Raw genomic sequence first — 20481 nt, forward strand, 5'->3', positions numbered from 1 at the left:
AAGGAATCTTTTTCTGAGCAGTAAGTTTCAATAGTGGTCTGAAAATATTTAGTCCACCATGTTGTAAACAGATGTGCTCTCATCTAGGCTTTGTTGTTCTATTTACAGATCACAAGCAGAGTAGATTTAGCATAAACCTTAAAGGGCCTGGGATTTGGGGAATGGTAAATGAGCACTGGCTTCAAGTTAAAGTCACCAGCTGCATTAGCCCCTAACAAGAGAGTCAGCCTCGCCTTTGAAGTTTTGAAGCCAGGCATTGACTTCTCCTCTCTAGCTATGAAAGTCCTAGATGGCATCTTCTTCCAACAGAAGGCTGTTTCATCTATATTGAAAATTTGTTATTTAGTGTAGCCGCCCTCATTAATGGTCTTGGCTGGATCTTCTGGATAACTTGCTGCAGCTTCTACATCAGCATGAGCTGCTTCACCTCGCATTTTCATGTTACAGAGACAGCTTCTTTCCTTAAACCTCAGGAACCAACCTCTGCTAGCTTCAGACTTTTCTTCTGCAGCTTCCTCACCTTCTCGGCCTTCATAGAATTGAAGAGAGTGAGGGCCTTGCTGTGGTTTAGAATTTGGCTGAAGAGAATGTTGTGGTGGGTTTGGTCTTCTATTCAGAGCACTAAAACTTTCTCCATATCAGCGATAAGGCTGTTTTGCATTCTTACCATTCGTGTGTTCACTGGAGTAGCACTATTTATCTTCTTCAAGAACTGTTCCTTTGCTTTCACAACTTGGCTAACTGTTTGGTGCAAGAGGCCTAGCGTTCAGCCTATCTAGGCTTTTGACGTGCCTTCCTCACTAAGCTTAATCATTTCTAGCTTTTGATTTAAAGGGAAACATGTGCAACTCTCCTTTCACTTGAACATTTAGAAGCCATTGTAGGGTTTTTAACTGGCTTAATTTCAATGTTGTTGTGTCTCAGGGAATCGGGCGGCCTGAGGAGAGGGAGAGAGATGAGGGAACGTCTGGTCAGTGGAGCAGTCAGAACACACACAGATTTATCCATTAAGTTTGTTGTCTTCTATGGGAGTGGTTCCTGGTGCCCTCAAACAATTACAATAATAACATCAAAGATCACTGATCACAGACCAGCATAATAAATATAATAATAATGAAAAGTTTGAAATATTGTGAGAATTACCAAACTCTGATACAGTGTATGGTCAGGCCACTCAGGATGGCTGTTCTCTTGTACATCCCCTGTCCGACCCGGGCCTGCTTCACCTATACCCTACTCACATGACTGACCTTCCTCCATACTTGCCCCTGGCCCTAGCTAGTGATTGTTCTTATCAGGGAGGATGTGAGGGGTGTGCCCCACTACTGGTTTCCCTGGTAACTAATGAGCCCAGCTGATGTCAATTCCCCTATAACTGGTAATATACCCCCTGACCCCCGCACACGGTGGGGTGTCGCTCCAGGATCTTGCTTCAGATGTGTAAGCTTCCCCATCCATTGCACCACTGACGTCTCTGTTGCTGACTCCGAGCCTTTCTTCTGTCTTGAAGCTGGGCAAGCACAGGCCTTGTAGGCCTGCGGGGTGCAGCCCAACACTCAAAGACATGAAGTGAGCAAATGCTGTTGGAAAAGTGGCGCTGATGACTTGCTCACTGCAGGGTTGGCGCAAACCTTCAACTAGTAAAAAATGCAGTATCTTCAAAATGCAATAAGACGCGGTACACGTGCACAGGTCGACACCAATTACTTGGTTGAACCTCTGTCTACAACTCTAGGAAGGGAGGGGTGACATCAAACAGTGTCTATTTCAGCTCCTTGGGGGAAGGTGTGAGATTACAGTGGGTAAAACTATTGTTTCCTTCTCTTTTCTGGAGCTCTCCCATCTCTCCCAGGCTGGCCATTCTGTGTAGCAGGAGACAGATGATCGCAGGCAAAACCCAGGCTTTTCCTCCCACCCTCCCGTCCTTCTTTCTTTACCATTAATATTGCCATCATCAGATTCCAATATTCCCATATTTGGATTTCCCCTGCAACCCCATTCACTCAACTCTGTCTCTACCGCGGGCACCGTCAGACCCCACGGGTTAGTGCTCAGTCCTGCACGCCCGCCCGCTCCTTGAGATGCCAATCTCGAGTCCAGCTTGTCACCTGTGTTTCTGACCGACTGGCTACAGATTGGATGTTCTAATGATCCCCCACTCGGGTTTGATTAATTTGCTAGAGCGGCTCACGGAACTCAGAGAAACACTTTCCCTACTAGACTACTGGATGTAACTCTGGAACAGCCAGACGGAGGAGACACAAAGGGCAAGCATGTGGGAAGGGCGTGGGGCTCCCGCGTCCTCTCCGATTGGGACACTCTCCCCAGCTCTCCGTGTATTCGCCAGCGCGGAGGTTCTCTGAAATTCATCATTTGGGGTTGTTATGGAGGCTTCATTACATGGGCGCGATTCATTACATCGTGGGCCATTGCAGTTGTGAAACCTCCAGCCCCTCTCGGCTCCCAGGACATGGGGGATGGGGTGGTACCGGAAATTCCAGCTCCCTATTAACATGGTTGCTTCTCTTGGTAACCAGCCCCCATCCTTAGGTTCAGTCCAAAAGCCAACCTTTAACATAACAAAACACACCTCTGTGGCTCTCATCACTTAGGAAATTCGAAGGATTTTAAGAGTTCTGTGCCAGAAATATAAAATTAGGAAAATGAATGAACGTGTTTTCTTTTGTTTTCTTCCAAGTGTACGGGTTTATTGAGGGCATGGGGGTCTACAGGACAGCCCCAGGTGCCTGTGGAGAAGGCCTGCCATCCGCCTAGAGGGCCGCGGCCCCGCGGGCAGCCGGGGATGGGGTCTCCAAAACCTGGGTTTACTTGAAAGTGTGACTCTCCGCTCCACCGCGCCCAAAGCCTTTGGGTCCGAACATGGCCCCGTAGCAGGGGTGGTTGCAGTAGGGCTTGCCTTCATGCTCAGTGTGTCCCTTCCCCCCGAGGTCAGCGTCTTTCCACATTTCTCACACTTCAGGCAAGGCCGATGCCAGTCCTTCCCCCAGGAGGTCACCCGCTCAGCAAAGTACACCTCCTTGTCGCACTTGGGGCACTTGGGCACGGTGGCGCCGGCTCCGGGGCGGGTGGCTGGGCGGGAGCACACCCGAGCGCGGGACTCGGAAAATGAATACGTTTCAATTCAATTTGTCATAGCGTCAGGATAAAATATTTAGGTATCAATTTAAAGAAAGTGCGCCACATAAGTACACTGAAATTATATAGTTTTGCTTAGCGTTTCAATCTCTTTGGTAAAGTATTCCTTCTGTTCATTCATAGTATTCCTGAGCTCGTTATACTGCCTTTCTGAATTTTCTTGTAGCTTGTTGCGTTTCCTCATGAGCTGTTTTGAGTTCTCTATCAGTTATGTCACAGTATTCCATGACCTTAAGTTTGGTTTCTGGAGAACTGTCCTTTACTTTTTGTGATGCAGTGTTACCGTGGTTCTTCGTGTGCTTGCTGGGCTGTTCCTCTGCCAGCACTGGTGAAGTGGGGAGCACTTTTCTGCTTGATTCTAACCATTCAACAAATTAGAGAGCAGAGGCTTTTCTCTTCTCTTCCAGGAGGTGGCGCTAGAGCACAGGTTTGGGGTTCTCCTACCTGTGTTACCTGCTTGGCAGAGTTGGAACTTTCCACCCCCCATCAGGGGTGTGGTCCCGTGCCCTCTTATTGCTTCTTGTGCCTCCAGGGTTTTTGGTGCCTTGTTGCTGCCTGTGCCACTGGCATCGCTGCCTGGTGACCTGGGATAGTGGGTTCTTCCCTCGTGTCCGGGATCCCCTGAACCACGGGGGAAGAGGGGAGTGTGGGTAGCTGGGCTGGTGCAGGCACCTCTGCCATGTCCTGTGCTGTAAGGTTCTCCGGCTCTGCTGCTGTGAGTGGGTGGTTGGAGGGGCCAAAGTCATGGGCGTCTCAGGGGCTGGTGGCTGGGGTCCCAGGACCCACTTCTGCTGCTGCCTAGTTACCTGGGGCCCTGGGCACTGCTGAGTCTGGAAGGCTGGATTCCTGTGTCGTGTTGCGGCTGCTGCTGGGTGTTCTGGGGCTTCCAGCTCAGTGGCCGCAGGTGGAGAACAGGATCGCAGGCTCCGCCTCTGCTCTTCCCTCAGTTCAGCCTCGTCTCTGTGTCCCAGTCCACCCACCTTTCCATGCACACTGTGTGGGATTCTCCAGAGTCCTGGTGTGTTGGGCAGAGTCACCTGTGGTGTGTCGTGGAAGTTTACTGGTTGTGGATGGAAGGGGGGAGACAAAGGCAGCTTTTCCCTCCTCTGTGTGGCTGATGTGGCTGATGTGTCTCCTCCAGGTCCCAGTTTTATGTCCAGAATCAGCCGATTCTGTTCAGCTGGAGGCCTGGCTCAGCTGCAGCCTGTGGGGCCCTGGGGAGACTCCCCTGACCCCTGACCCCGAAGTCCTGGGTCAACATCAGGGCCAGAAATTAGATCTGAGTTCAGGACCACAGGGCCTTTAATTTCAGGTTTGGAAGTGGCTGGAGAGAGGCCTGAGGGATCCAGACAGCAGGTCCCTGTCTATTATTAGGTCCACGAAGGGGAAGAAGAGGCAGGACACTGGGGTGTCCTGGGCTCTCGGGACTGGGGAGGAGGGGAGAGGACCCTTGAGGCTTCAGACGGTGGCGGATTTGATGCCTGGACAGGAGGGGCCATGCTTGGTGTCCTTGGGTACGGTGTTGGGACGCCTGGGTCCTGTAGGTCTGGGGAGGGGGGAGGTCGTTTTCGTGTCTCAGGGAAATGTTAGGGGGACCCCCGGGCCCAGACTCATGGCTGATCTCCTTGTTGCCACTGTGGTCTCCAGGCTCCAGTCCACGTCCTGTCCTCTGCTCTCCAGGAACCACCTCCATGGCCACCAGCTGGGCAGGTCTTTTTCCAAAGGTCTTTAGCCAGTCTTTTTGGCACAGTGGTCCCCGCTGTCTTAGCTCACAGGGAGACGATGTCCAAGTAGCCCCGGGCTGTGAGCTGGGACGGACTCTCCCTTCCTTGAGTCTCCCTGCTGCCCCCCAGCATCATGTGTGTGTGGGGTGGAGTGAGGACTGGGGGTGAGGTTATTTCTCTGGAAGAGAGGAATTCCTTTAACCACCTCCCCTCTCTCCTTTTCTCTTTTCCCCTCGTCCATGTGTATTTGAGTTATACCATACCTGTAAGGACAGGAAAACACCTAAAACATAAGCATACTTTAACAGCAAAATATAGAGCTGACACCTATGTAATTATCATCCAGGTGAAAAACAGAGCCTCTACCAGCGCCCAGGCCAGAAGCCCCTGTGCCTCTCCCCACACAGACCCCACTCTCCCCGCACACGTGTCCACTAGGTGACCCGCCCTGCCCCTCTCCTCTCTCGTTCCTCCCCCTCCACTCCTGTTGGCCTCCATCCCCTAATGTCACTGTTTCCTCCTTCTCCTCACTTCTCCAGGAGCCTCCCCATCTTCATAGGCAGATACCTTAGGGGATCTCCTTCCCCTCCCCCTCCCCCTCCCCCTCTTCCCCCTCTTTTACCCCATTCTAGGGATGGAGGTTCCAGAGTTAAGAGCCTGGAGGAAGAGTCTATAACCCGGTCAGCAGCTGGAAGAAGTGACAAGGACTTGGGGTTCAAGGTCCCACCCCTGGAGACTGAGGACACCCAGTATGTTTGTGGGGTCCACCCTGGACCTGGGAACCAGCTGTTAATGGCCTTGAAATCTGATCCTCCCTGAGGCCAAAGTCCTTGTTGGTTTGATGGGGAGAAAAAGGTCCGTGTCAGCATGTATTCTGGGTAACAATTCAGACTTTGAACTTGACACTGGATGAACTCCAACTTCTGTGCGCAGCACTGACCCACTGCTAGGAGCCCAAGGAAACCCTGGGCAGGTCTTTTGTCAGGGGGTCAAAGGGGAGCTCAGGTCTCCTGTCATCAGCAACTGTGGCCACACGGGGGCGCCACCACTCCGCCCTCTCCTATTCAGCACAGGGAAGGGAGAGGATGGGCTGTGGTCTGAGTCAGACACAGATGGCTGCCCTGGAGGCTGGTCAGCAATGGGGGATGAAGATGCTGTCTGAGCAGCTCTGGGGTCGGGCTCGGGGATGGGGCGGGGATTAGAGGGGAGGAGAGCCCTGGAGCCCTGCCTTGTGTCTGAGGTTTCCATCTTTCTCTCCACAACCCGTCTCTCCAGCTCATTGATGAAAACACTCTGGAAAATTCAAAGTCGATAACTATTTCACTCCCTGTTCGTTTCTGGCAGATATTAATTTTTTTTTCATTTTAGTGTAGTTTGAGATTCACAAAAAAAGTAGCAAAGTTAGTAGAGAGTTCCTGTACATCCCACGCTCAGTCTCTCTGTGATAATATCTTATATCACCATCATACATTTGTCACAGCTACTGAAGCAATATTGATACATTATTACTAAACTCCAGAATTTATTTGGACTTCATTAGTTTTTCCTTTTCCTGATCTACGCTCCTATCAAAGACACATTGTGTTAAGTCCCAATCATGTCTCCTTCAGGCTCCTGTGGCTGTGACAGTCTCTCAGAGGCCCCTTGTGTTTGATGACCTTGATGTTTTTGAGTACTGCTCGGGGATATTGTACAATGTCCCTCTATTCAAGTTGGTTGACTGGGGCAAAGTATTTTGGGGAAGAAGACCACAGAGATGAAGTGACATTCTCCACACAACAAGGGTGTATACTCTCCACTTGATTATCAGTAATAAGTTCACCTTATCACCCGGCTAAGGTACATTTCCCAGGTTTCTCCTTGTGAACTTTTATTTTTACTGCCCTACTTTCCATACTGTAGTCTTTAGCAGGAAGTCACTATGTGCAGCCCACACTTGAGGGGCGCTCTGCTATAAACATTGCTGTGCAGGGGGTTGTGCATATATAAGTTTTCAGATGAGTTGCGTGAGGACTGGAGTGCTCGGTAGACTGGATGGAGGGTCTATGTGTAGCTTTATAAGAAACTGCTGACCATCATTTCTAGTGGCTGTGCTCCTTCGTATTCCTGCAGCAGTGAGTGAGGGCTTCTGTCGCTCCACTTCCTGGACAGCACTTGGTATCACCAGTTCTTGGATTCTAGCTATTCTCACAGGTGTGATGATACATCATTGTTCTTTTGGTTTTTTTTAAGGAAAGAACTTAGTACTTTTCTTTTTTTTTTATTATTATTATTTTTTTTTTTTTTTTTTTTTTGGCTGTGTTGGGTCTTCGTTTCTGTCCGAGGCCTTTCTCTAGTTGTGGCAAGCGGGGGCCACTCTTCATCGCGGTGCGCGGGCCTCTCACTATCGCGGCCTCTCTTGTTGCGGAGCACAGGCTCCAGACGCGCAGGCGCAGTAATTGTGGCTCACGGGCCTAGTTGCTCCGAGGCATGTGGGATCTTCCCAGACCTGGGCTCGAACCCGTGTCCCCTGCATTAGCAGGCAGATTCTCAACCACTGCGCCACCAGGGAAGCCCCATCATTTTTTTAAATTTACATTTCCTAAGAATGTATGATGTTGAGCATCTTTTCATATGCAGTTCCATTGATAGATCTTCTTGAAGAGGTGTCTGTTCAGACTTTCCTTCATTTTTAAATTGTTTTCATATTACTGAGTTTAAGCGTTCTATGTATATTCTAAAACAAGTCCTTCATCAGATATGTGAATTTGCAAATAATTTCTCCCAGTCTGTGGCCTGAGCTCTTCTACTGACATAACAGTATTCATTAAGGCATAGATATATTTGGGGAGAAGAAAAATGAGAAATTGCCAACTGCAATGGTTTCCAAGTAGAGGACTTGGGTAAATGGGGGACGAGAGGGAGAACATGAATTATTTATTTTGTATACCCTTGAGTACCTTTTCAATTCCCTTCTGTGTAGGTAAATATGCTTTCAAAAATTACATTAAAATCCCTTGCACTTGTAAAACACCTGACAGATCCTCTTCAGATCATGCATTAGGACACACATTCTCTACTTTGGCACCCGAAGTCTTTTAACTGAGCTATTCTGCCACAGAAATTCCATTACTGGAAAAGATGGGCTCGATTGTAGGGAGAATTCTGCTCACTGAAAATAGCTGAAAATGCCATGTAAAATATACAAACCATCTTAAAAGCATCAAAGAGGTGACAAGGTCCTAATAAGTGACCACACTGAAAAAAGCAGGGAAAAATCCTGCTTGGCCTCCAAAGAAAACACGGTGCTGAGAAAAGGAGAAAAGGCTGTGTGAGTTCACTGCCCAGAGCTCAGGCACGGAGCCCAGCACGTCCAGCTCTGTGCCCACAGCTCTTCACTTTTTCTGCCCACTTGCTGCCCCTCAGCATGGGTACAGGATCCAACTCCATCCTCCCCTGTGTCATCAGTCTCCCACTCTCTACTGCTCCTTCATCCCTGCCTACAAACATGCTGCAATTCCTACCATTAAAATTAATCAAACAAAACTAAATAAATCAAAACAAAATTCTCCCATAAACATCCACCACTCTGTGTACAGTTTCCTTCCAACTACTGCTCCATTTCTATGACTCTTCTTAACAGAACAATTCCTAAGGCCAAAGGCCATTCTCTCATCTACTAGGTTGTCTTTTTATTTTTAGCTAATGGATATATGCACAGAGTTTTAAAAAGTAAAATACTTCTACAAGACTTGATATCTAGACCGATGTCCCCAATCTTCCATGTCCCCCGTCTCTTGAATCTCAGAGAGAAGCTGTTTTAGTTCTTAAGCTGATTCTCTAATTGTTTCTTCTATGTCTCTAAAAAGCATGCCTTAAATACTCCTTTGTCTTTCAGTTTTATGTATCATCTTTAGTTAACTGGTTTTTCTTTCACACACCCCTGTCTTCCCAAAAGAGTTATAATTTATAATCATAAATCTATCAGTTTTGTAATTTTGATTAGCTCGGTGTGCAATATTTGCATTATTATGATGATGGAAATGCTAGTCACAAGTGAGCATTTAGTAGACTATGATTACTTTTCTTGAATGGATATTTAAGATTTTGCTGGAATAAATAATATCTTACTTTTGTTGTACTCGTTTTTTTTTTTTAGTTTATTTGCCTGCTTTGGGTCTTCGTTGCTGCACGCGGGCTTTCTCTAGTTGCAGCGAGCGGGGCTACTCTTTGTTGCGGTGCGCGGGCTTCTCATTGTGGTGGCTTCTCTTGTTGCGGAGCATGGGCTCTAGGTGCGCGGGCTTCAGTAGTTCCAGCAGGCGGGCTCAGTAGTTGTGGCTCACAGGCTCTAGAGCGCAGGCTCAGTAGTTGTGGCACACGGGCTTAGTTGCTCTACAACACGTGGGATCTTCCCGGACCAGGGCTCGAACCCTTGTCCCCTGCACTGGCAGGCGGATTCTTAACCACTTCGCCACCAGGGAAGCCCCATGTTGTACTCAGTTTAAATCATTCTAAAACTCTGTGCAGAATCTAAGTCTTTCTGAATACATTCAAGCACATCGGATATTCCACCAACTTCACCTCTTTGCACACACTCTCCCACAGCCCTCAGTGCTGCCACACGGAGACTGGTTCCCTGCACACCTGGGGCAGGGCTGACGTCCCGGATCTCCTTCGCCTCATTCTGGGCAGCCCTCTGCCTCTATCTCCTACTGTATAATTTTACAAGGCTTCCCTGTTGCCTGGATCCCATGTTTCCCTGTTGTTGGTTTTCTCCATCATTTCCCCCACACTTTGTCTAACAGTATCCTGAAGGAGGGAACATGGAAAGGAAAACATTGTAACTCTGAAATGTGTTAGGCTACCCTAGGACTTACTCTCATCTTGACTCAATATAAAACTCTGTGTTGGAAATGCTGATTTTTTTCCTTAGAATTCGGAAGGCATTGCTTCACTGTCTTCTAGCCTCCAGGCCCATGTTTTTTGCCTCTTGAAGTTTTCAAGGTCTCTTCTTTTCCATCCTTTCTGCAATTTCACTGTGATGTTTCTTAGTGTTGGTCTGTTTTTATCTACTGCAGTAAGAGTTTGCTTAGGTCACTCCAGATGTAAATTTTTGTCTGTAAACTACGAGAGGTTTTCTTGAAAAATTTTTTTTATTATTTCCTACTCTCCCTTATTTTTGAAACTTGTATTGCTTACTCGCTGGAATCTCTTGATTGATAGAGGAATATTATTATAGGTCTTCTCTCCTCCTTGCCATTACTTCTCTATTCCTCTTACTTACTGTGAGTATGACTGTAATTTTTCAATTCATCTACTGAATTATACACTTCTATGACATTATTTTTAATTTCAAAGAGCCCTTTTTGGTTCTATGATTTTATATAATTGTATAGAATTCTGTTTTTGTTTTATATACCATATATCTTTTACATCTTTCAAATATTATTGATAATAGTGGTAAGGGAGCTGTCAGGTCTCTTGGTTATCTACTCTCATGATATCATGAACTTCTTCCTCACAGCACTTAGCTCAGTAGTGATTTACATTTATCTTTGTCATTTCTGTCCATCTCCCTCACCACAGTGCCTGTCGCACATCAACAAGGTCCTAACTGTTGTTCTTCATTTTTTCTCCAGTGTCTCCAGATCCTGATTCAAGGTGGCCTTGAAATATACACTCCTTAACCTCTCTGAGTCTCCCCTTCTGTGTCTCCCCTCTCTGAGTCTCTCTCTCTGTGTCTGTACAAAGGGATCACATGTCGGGTGCCTCATGGGTTTGCTTTTTTTTTTTAATTAATTAATTTATTTCTTTATTGGCTGCGCCAGGTCTTCATTGCGGCATGCGGGATCTAGTTCCCTGACCGGAGATCGAACCCGGGCCCCCTGCGTTGGGAGCTCGGAGTCTTAGCCTCTGGACCACCAGGGAAGTCCCCTCGTGGGTTTGCTTTGAGGAATAAATTTGACCCACTATGTAAATCACATGGCATTATTGCTTTAATTCTTATTAAGTGTTCCCCTATTCATAGTTACCATCATTACAATGACTATAGCATTTAGATTGTTTCCATTCTTTGCTTTTATAAACCACAATTCAAGAAACATCCTTGAATATATATTTTTGAGAACATGTGTGATTATCTTCGCAGGATAAATTTCTGAAAGAGAAATTTCTATGTCAAAATGTAAACATATTGAAGGCAACCCTCCTACACTGTTGGTGGGAATGTAAATCGGTACATCCACTAGGGAGAACAGTATGGAGGTTCATTAAAAAAGTAAACATAGAAGTACCATGTGACCCAGCAATCCCAATCCTGGGCCTAGATCCGGAGAAAACCGTAGTTTTAAAAGACACGTGCACCCCAACGATCATGGCAGCACTATGTACAATAGCCAAGACATGGAAGCAACCTAAGTGTATAAGGACAGATGAATGCATAATGAAGATAGGATACATGTACACAATGGAATATTACTCAGCCATAAAAAGGATGAAATAATGCCATTTCCAGCCACAAGGAAGGAAGTGAAACAGGAAAAGACAAGTATCCTATGATATCACTTACAGGTGGAATCTAAAAATGGATACAAATGAACTTCTTTACAAAAGACAAACAGCCTCACAGACTTAGAAAAGAAACTTAACGTTTACCAAAAGGGAAAGGTGGTGGGCAGGGATAAATGAGCAGGTTGAGATGAACATATACACACTACTATTTATAAAATAATCAACAAGGACCCACTGTATAGCACAAGGAACCCTACTCAACACTCTACAATAACCTATATGGGAAGAGAACCCAAAAAAGGACATGTATACGTCTATGCATAAGTGAGTCAAGTTGCTGTACACCTAAAAAACAAAACACCCCGCAACATTGTAAATTACCTATACACCAATACAAAATAAAAAAATTTTTTAAATGTAAATATACTGAAATTGAGATGTTTTGCACAGTGACCTTTAAAATTTTTGTACCAGTTTTCAATCCCATCAATCTTTATGACAGTATATTCTCCCTAAATTCCTGTCAATACTCTCCTCATACTATTATCTTTGCCAAGATGATAGATTTTAATTTATTCCCATTTCTTATTCCACATTTGCATTTCTCTTTACATTTATTTGTTATATATTTGTTTGACATTTGCATTTCTTATTTCCCAAATTGTTTTCTAATACACTTTAGTTATGTTTTGTTTGGGATTTAGTTACTTTAAGACACTGAATTCAGGAAGGACAAAGAAGCCTCCAACATCAGAAACTGGTCTGACATTTACCTTAGGCCTCAGCGTTGTCAGAAGCTGGGCTGGTGCTCACCACGCAGCTGTGTTCTTCTCCTGTTGGACATATGTCACCTCACAGAACATCAACATCAGACAAGGACACCTGAGACCATGATACAGTGAGACAAAACAAGACCACAACATCATTTTGTCCAAGCACAGACCAAACAAGGCAGCACTGTGCACCTCACAATATATCAAACCTCTCCCTGTGCTGATACCAGCAACCACGGCTTCTTTCCAATTACAGCTGCATCCTCACTCTAGTCTTCCCTCCCTACAGGGAAGATTCACTGACATGCCCAGTCATAGAATTGCCCCCACTTCCTGACAACACCCAATCTAGAGTGAGCCCCTCCTCCATACGCCCTCCTCAAAATCACCCAACCAGAGCCCACAACCTGTATATGTTCTATCTAACACCTCACACTAAGACACCATGGTCCCCGATGGTGTGTCATCTCCCTCCTCGCTGCATCCAGTAATAAATCCAACTTGTTTGCCCACAGACTTTCTCCTGGTGGTCTTTGGCTGAAAAACATTGCTACCTGTTTGTCCATTTTTTTGTCTTTGAGTTTGATAGGGGCATGAGTTAGTATCTTTGTGAATGTCTGGTTGACATAGAGAAAATTTATGATTTTTTAGTGGTTTTTCATCTTTGGGCCATACAACTCTTCATTCCCCAAGTGTAAAAAATTCATGTATTTTTTTTGTCTAGGAGAGAGGGGTCCAAGGTTGAAGGGAAACAGAACTGATTGAATTTGGGGGGAACGAATAGCAGGAGCAGTCAGTAAAGAATTCTAAGGTGGTAGATTCTAAGGTTTACATCTCCTGCTTTATAATTTTACAAGTATGTACAGGTCCTACAAGGTATTTGATATATGTTGTGTTTAGTAAATACTTTCTCTTGGGCTAAGTGAAGACTTCAGTGTCTGCTTATGTTTACCAGGTTAATGAAAAGAACAACAAGAGCTCAAGGTAATAAAGACAAGAATTAGCTCCAGCGATGGGCAGTTTTGAACACATATGACCTTAAGGTGATAAACCATGGTGTCCTTAATGTCTGAACACTCTAGTTGTTAAAATACATGTTAACGAAACTTTCTGCGCATGCTGCATTTTAAGGATATATCTAAGACCCACATAGACAAATCCATGGTTTCCATATGAAGGTTATTTTAATATGCATCAACCTATGAGTCACTCAGTATCTTTTTGGGGGGAGAGACCGGAAACTAAGAACATTATAAATATGCAATGCCCAATAGGCTAGCTACTAGCCACATATGGCTATTTAAACCAAATAACATTAAGGTGCTCAGCACAATAGCCACTTTTGAGGTGCTAAATAGCCACCTGTAGCCTGATTTTGACAGTACAGATATAGAACAATTCCTTCACCACAGAGCATTCTATTGGGCAGGACTGCTCTTCATGCTTTCTGGGCCTCAAGTCAGATATACTGGACCCATGAAAGGGCCAATATTATTTCTCTTAGAGACGATGTCAGATTTCTGTCTGGCATATGTATACATACTTAGCTGGTGTGTAACAAAACCAAACTAGGTTATGAGTGGGTGTGGTGCTTTCAGGCACAAACTGTTTCCAGGTCCAAAGGGGAAACACCTGTCCCCCTACCTCCCTTCCCAGACTGAGGACACTCTCTGGCATCACTTTCTACGGGGTGAGTTCTCTCCTAGAGGAGCCCAGGGGCAGGGCCCTCAGCTAAGTGTGGGGAGGCAGGGAGTCCAGCTCAGGGAGAGGGATTCTCCAAAACGAAGAGGAGGCAAAGGCAAGGGTCAGTTAGGAGATTTTCCCAGGTTTATTCGAACAGCAGTTCTCAGAGTGTGATCTGTGGAACCCTTGAAGTCACTGAGACCCTTTCCTGAGATCCACGAGGTGGAACCTACTTTCATAGCATTACTAAGATATTGACTTTCCACTATGTTGACATTTGCTTTGAGGTATAACTTAGCAGTGATGGAGACTACTGTAGCAAACTGCAATATAATTATTTTCACCACAACTTACTTGCAGAAAAGAAAAAGCAGGTTTGCTTTAAAACATTCTGGTTGATGCATTACAAATTTTTATCTTTCCTTAATAAGCCATAATGAAAAAGAAAATGAAAAAGAATGTATATACATATGTATAACTGAATCACTTTGCTGTACAGCAGAAATTAACACAACATTGTAGATCAACTATACCTCATAAAAAAAAACTTAAAAAAATAAATAAAAATTCTTTTGTTTCCTAAATCATCCTTAAATTCACTTTTTTTTTTTTTGGCCACGCCCCACCGCATGTGGGATCTTAGTTCCCTGAATAGGGATTGAACCCTTCAACCCAGGCCATGGCAGTGACAGCTCTGAGTCCTAACCACTGGACTGCCAGGGAACTCCCTTAAATCCACATTTTAAAACTATCTTCTAAGATGACATGGGAAGTACCCATCAAGCACTTCTGCTACATTCCAAAGTACTATGTCCCAAGGAAAATCATTTGCATGACCTGAACTACCCTCTTCTTCATGGGATATAATGTTTACTTGAAAGAATGAATGACACTGGAAGATCCATATAACTTAGTGAAACAACGTATTACTTTTTTAAAATCTTACGTTAGTACAGGAGACATTCAACGTGCAAAATAGGGTTATGGATTTTAACGTAACAGAATAGGAAATAGTTAATAATATTGTTTCAATATTTTATATTGAAAATAACCTTTGAGAAACTACCACTTGTGTAGTTTTAGTTTTGTATCAAAGACTAACATCCATGACTGTCTGAAAAGGTTATTAAAAATACTACTCCTACATATGTGTGGGCCTTTTTATTTTCATAGACTTCAATCAAAATAACGGATTCGATGCAGAAGCAAACATGAACATCCAGGGGTCTTCTAATGAGACAGACAAGAAAGAGAGAGACTTGCAACAATATAAAAACCTGAAAAGCTCCACTTTTCCCACTACCGTGTTTATTTTGGGAAGTAGTTATTTTTCATATTAAATCATGGGTTATTAATATTAGTCTAAATAAATTAATTTAAAAATTTTAAACTCTATTATTTCTACTTTGGAAAGTATCGATAGAAGTATCCACATAAACAAAATTATCTTTGCGGTCGTCACTAGTTTGTAAGACCGTATCAATATTCTGGCCACAATGTTGTGAAAATCGCTGACTGCACAGTCCCCGGGCCAGGACTCAGGGGGACAGTGTGACAAAGAGCTCTCTGAGCAGAAGGCGCAGGGTCACGCACAGTCCCGGGTCCCGGGACGGCCAGGCTCTCAGGCTCTCAGGGCGTCAGGCGGTCGCTGGGGCGGGGACGCTCCGTGGTGGGGATTCCCCGTCTCCCCGAGTTTCACTTTCTCTCTCACAACCAGTGTCGGGCCCTCCTGCCTGGACACTCGTGACGCGGCCCCACTTCTGACTCCCATTGCGTGTCCCGTTTCTCGAGAAGCCAATCAGCGTCCCCGCGGTTCCCGGTTATAAAGTCTCCACCGACCCGCCGGAACTCAGTTTCTCCCCAGACCCCGAGGTTGCTGGTCATGGCGCCGGGAACCCTCCTCCTGCTGCTCTCGGGCGCCCTGGCCCTGACCGAGACCTGGGCGGGTGAGTGCGGGGTCGCGAGGGAACGGCCTCTGCGGGGAGGAGCGAGGGGACCCCGGGGGTCGGGGGGGCAGGACTCCCAGGGAAGGAGCCACGCCGCCGCCCCCGGCCCAGACCCGCCCCCTCACCCCGGTCCCCGCCTGTCCCTCCCTGGCTTCCCGCCCCCTCTTCTCTCCCCCCGAGGTGCCGGCCCTTCTCCAACCTCCACACCTTTTCCGTCTCATGAGCCCCTCGCCCCCTCCCCGCTCCCGGCCCCGTCACCTCAGACCCGGGACCCGCGCCGGGAGGAGGGTCGGACCGGGTGTCACCCCTCCCCGCCCCCAGGCTCCCACTCGCTGAGGTATTTCAGCACCGGGGTGTCCCGGCCCGGCCGCGGGGAGCCCCGCTTCATCGCCGTCGGCTACGTGGACGACACGCAGTTCGTGCGGTTCGACAGCGACGCCCCGAATCCGAGCATGGAGCCGCGGGCGCCGTGGGTGGAGCAGGAGGGGCCGGAGTATTGGGATCGGAACACGCGGAACGCCAAGAGCACCGCACAGACTTTCCGAGAGAACCTGAACAACGTGCGCGGCTACTACAACCAGAGCGAGGCCGGTGAGCGACGCGGGCCCGGGTCCGGGTCACGACCCCCATCCCCAGGGACGGGCCGGCGTCGCCCCGAGTCTCCGGGTCAGAGGGTCACCCCAACATTGCGGGACCCGCCCGGCCACCCGACTTGGGAGGAAACGGCGGGACTTTACCCGGTTTCATTTTCAGTTTGGGTTTAATCGCTGCGGTTGGTCGGGGCGGGGTCAGGGTCTCACACCGTCCAGTGGATGTGCGGCTGCGACGTGGGGTCGGACGGTCGCCTCCTCCGCGGGTACAGTCAGCACGCCTACGACGGCACCGATTACATCGCCCTGAACGAGGACCTGCGCTCCTGGACCGCGGCCGACGCGGCGGCTCAGATCACCAAGCGCAAGTGGGAGGCGGCCGGTGCTGCGGAGCACGACAGGAACTACCTGGAGGGCACCTGCGTGGAGTGGCTCCTCAGATACCTGGAGACCGGGAAGGACACGCTGCAGCGCGCAGGTACGAGGGGCCGCGGGGCCTCCCTGGTCTCCCCTCGGGCTGGAGCTGGCTTCCCACAAGGGGAGGAAATGGGGTCCCTGTGGGAGCACCGCCCCAACTTCTTGTCGGGAGCGGGAGGAATCCGCCCAGGTTTTCATATTCTGTACAAGACAGTGACTCACCGGTGGCCTCACTTCTCTGAAAGACAGTTAAGGAATCCAGTCTCTTTGGGGAAGAAGCAGGAAACCATCCCTGAAATAACTGACCAGCGGCACCCTTTGATCCTGATCCCCATCTTGTGAACCATGACTTTCTCTCTCAAGACCTGTTCTCAGCCTGAGAACATGTTAGGAGGCCTGACTCCAGCTTTTCTGAGTCATTCAGCCTCCACCAAAGTGAGGACCATTGCTCTGTATTCTCCCCTTTACATGGAGCCTCCTACCTTGGCTTTCATCCTTATTCTAGAACTTTCCAAGGACTGGGAGATTTTCCCAGACTCCGGAGTCCAGGCTGGTGTCTGGTGTTTTTGCTGCTTCTTTTCAAACCTGTTGTGCTGTCCATTCTCAGGATGGTCACATGATGCTGCTTCAGTGGCCCATGAAGGTAACCCAAAGTGTGAATTTTCTGATTCTTCCTCCTCAGACCGTCCAAAGACACACGTGACCCATCACCCCATCTCTGACCGTGAGGTCACCCTGAGGTGCTGGGCCCTGGGCTTCTACCCTGAGGAGATCTCACTGACCTGGCAGCGTGATGGGGAGGATCAGACCCAGGACGTGGAGCTTGTGGAGACCAGGCCTTCAGGGGACAGAACCTTCCAGAAGTGGGCGGCCCTGGTGGTGCCTTCTGGAGAGGAGCAGAGATACACGTGCCATGTGCAGCACGAGGGGCTTCAGGAGCCCCTCACCCTGAGATGGGGTAAGGAGGGACATGGGGGGTGGAGCTTCTTCTCACATAAAGCAGGAGCCCTTCTGGACACGTTCAGCAAGGTCGGGATTCAAGCCTGAGGCCAGGGCCCCTTCCCTTTCCTCCACAGAACCTCCTCAGCCCACCGTCCCCATCATGGGCCTCATCGTTGGCCTGGTTCTCTTGGTGGTCACTGGAGCCGTGGTGGCTGGAGCTGTGATCTGGAGGAAGAAGCGCTCAGGTAGGGAAGGGAGGGAGGGATCTGAGTTTTCTTGTCTCACTGGGGAGCTTCAAGCCCAGGTAGAAGCTTGCCTGCGTTTTTATTGGGCAGTACCATTCAGAAACATTGCTTGCCAGTCTGGAGACTGGCACTTACCCTTTCGTAAAGCACATGTGGAAATGAAAGACAGGTTTTTTCACCTTCATAATTGCAGTTGGGGACCAGATTACCAGCACTGGAAGGTCAGAGAGGGAAGGTCCCTGCTGAGGACAGACCCCCCAGGAGGGCAGAAGTTGATCCAATCCCCGCATATCTCCTTTCTTCGTGTTGCTGATCCTATCATGGGTTTTGGTCAACAGTTCTGGAAAGTTCTCTGTGGTCCAGGACTAGGGGGTTCCTCTAGGATCTTACAACTCAGTCTTCTCCCTGGCCTCTCACGTGATGTTTTCTTCTTACAGGTGAAAAAAGAGGGAGCTACGCTCAGGCTGCAAGTGAGTGTGGAGGGGGTGTGACTCCTGAGACCCTTGTGAGGGCGCAGACAGGAGGCCATGGGGGGCTCACCCTCCTAAAGTTCCTTCTCTAGTTTCTCTCCTGTGGGTTCTGACCACGTCCTGGTTTTGTTCTCCCCCAGGCAGTGACAGTGCCCAGGGCTCTGATGTGTCTCTCACGGATCCTAAAGGTGAGACCCTTGAGGGCCTCGATTGGGAGAGGTGTTGGGGCCGAGGGGATGCCCCGGGTGGTGGGGATCTTTGAGTGGGACATTTGAGCATGTGGGGGGCTGTTGGGAAGGTCAGCACTTACATGACTGACCTGAATTTGTTCATGATTATTTTCTTTCACAGTGTGAGACAGCAGCCCCGTGGGGACTGAGTGATGCACGGTCCCACTTTGTGGCTTCAGATCCCGTGACTCCTCTTTCTGCAGCTGCCTCTGAATGTGTCTGTGTTCCTCGTAGCATAATGTGAGGAGGTGGGGAGACTGGCCCACCCCTGCCCACCACGACCCCTCCCCACACTGACCTGTGTTCTCTTCCCTGACCCACTTGCCTGTTCCAGCAGAGGCAGGGCTGGGCCACCTCCATCCCTGTTTTAACTTCGTGTTGCACTGAGTAATAATGTCTTACTTGCCTGTTGGAAATAAAATCTATATATAAATTTTGTTTTTTCTAATTCCTGCCATGAGGGGTTGATGGGATAATAAAGGAAAGGATTCCTAAAGTTTGAGAGAGAAAATAAATGGAAGCACTGAGAACCTTCCAGATTCTGTGTGTTTGCTGTGCTGAGTCTGTCACAGGTGGGACAGGAGGAGGCTGTGAGGAGCTGAGCGTGGACGCGGCCTGTGCCCACTCCGTGCTCACTGCATCGTGGGCTTTGATGTGGTCACTGCTCTGCCAGGTCATCTTCTCTGTTCCTTTGTCCTCGTCACTTGAGTAGAACCTTGTCCCACCAGGACCTGTGATCTCAGAGGCTCAGAAATCACCTGGGCCTTGTACTGTCTCCAGGACTGTGGGCAGCAAGGGCTTCCTGTAACCAGGTAGCCTTGGCTCAGGCCTTGGTCCCATACTCGGACCCTGTCTTTATCGTGTGTGTTTATATTTTGCTTATTTAGTTGTTGTTGTTGGAATAATGACTGTTGTTTTTCATGTGCAGAGTTCTGGTCTCATTCTTCTCTGGGTGTCTCCATCTCTGACAGCAGCAGGAGTCATTTTGCCTGTCATTGTCCCCACAAGTCCAAGGGGGCCCTGCACACAGGATTCTCAGTAGTATCAAGAGAGCAATTTTCAGCCTCATCCAGCTCTTGCCCTCCTTCTAGAGATGTTTGCTGGATTCTTCTTTCCAACTTTTCCCCATCTTTTTAAAGGAACCAGATTCTGGAATTAGCAAAGAGACGGGACCCAATAGTCTCTCATCTTGACTTAATTCTTGCTGGATTTCTCTCTTCTCTGCAGCCTGGCCCCTCTTGTGCCCTTAAATAGATCTTCTAAGCCTAGTGCTGACTCCAGTCCAAACTGATGGATTTAGAAAGCAGAGTCTAACAGAGTCAGGGTACGTTGGAATATAGGACACATAAGTGCAGGATATTCTTTTCTGAAGCGAGAAGGAGCATGGTGTGTGGTGTGCAGACTGATTGGTGTGGGAGGGAGGGGAGATCAGCCCTTGTGAGAAAAGTACAAGCGGCATTGATGTCATTGCGAATGGATGTTGTGCTGTAGCTGCCACAAGACAGCATGTGGCCTGGGGTCACGTTAATAAAGACACTGTCTCTAGAATAGGGAGGTGCTCTACACTGATGATTCATTCAATTGATATTTTTGTGTGCCAGATACATGACACACCACTTTTGCATCTAGGAAACCTCAGGGAACTAACAACAGACAGAACTTGTCAGCCATGTGGAGTGTATGTTCTAGGGGAAAGGGCAGAGTGTGCACTCTCAGACTAGTAAGTGAGGGAAGTGTTTACATTAAAAGTTGGTAAGTGCTTTGAGGAAGGTGACCCAGCGTGTAAGTGTGTGGGGACAGGGAAGGTGGCTGTTTT

General features: G+C 47.9%; 1 protein-coding gene and 1 pseudogene across 2 annotated transcripts; one reads left to right on the forward strand and one right to left on the reverse strand.

Moving 5' to 3' along the window:
* Window positions 1-2825: 2825 nt before the first annotated feature.
* LOC133095671 (cysteine-rich protein 1-like) lies at window positions 2826-15709 on the reverse strand (annotated as a pseudogene).
* LOC133095068 (BOLA class I histocompatibility antigen, alpha chain BL3-6-like) lies at window positions 15664-19098 on the forward strand. Of its 2 annotated transcripts, XM_061195902.1 has the most exons (8): window positions 15664-15771; window positions 16093-16362; window positions 16564-16839; window positions 17461-17736; window positions 17855-17965; window positions 18403-18435; window positions 18576-18623; window positions 18787-19098. In XM_061195902.1, exons 1-8 carry the CDS (start codon window positions 15708-15710, stop codon window positions 18789-18791), a joined length of 1083 nt encoding a protein of 360 aa, XP_061051885.1. In that variant the 5' UTR covers window positions 15664-15707; the 3' UTR covers window positions 18792-19098. The 2 variants fall into 2 exon arrangements, with proteins under 2 accessions (XP_061051885.1, XP_061051884.1); XM_061195901.1 differs by lacking the exon at window positions 18787-19098 and having other exon boundaries at window positions 18576-18712.
* Window positions 19099-20481: the final 1383 nt, after the last annotated feature.

This window comes from Eubalaena glacialis, chromosome 7 (assembly GCF_028564815.1).
Source record: "Eubalaena glacialis isolate mEubGla1 chromosome 7, mEubGla1.1.hap2.+ XY, whole genome shotgun sequence".
Lineage (NCBI taxonomy): Eukaryota > Metazoa > Chordata > Mammalia > Artiodactyla > Balaenidae > Eubalaena > Eubalaena glacialis.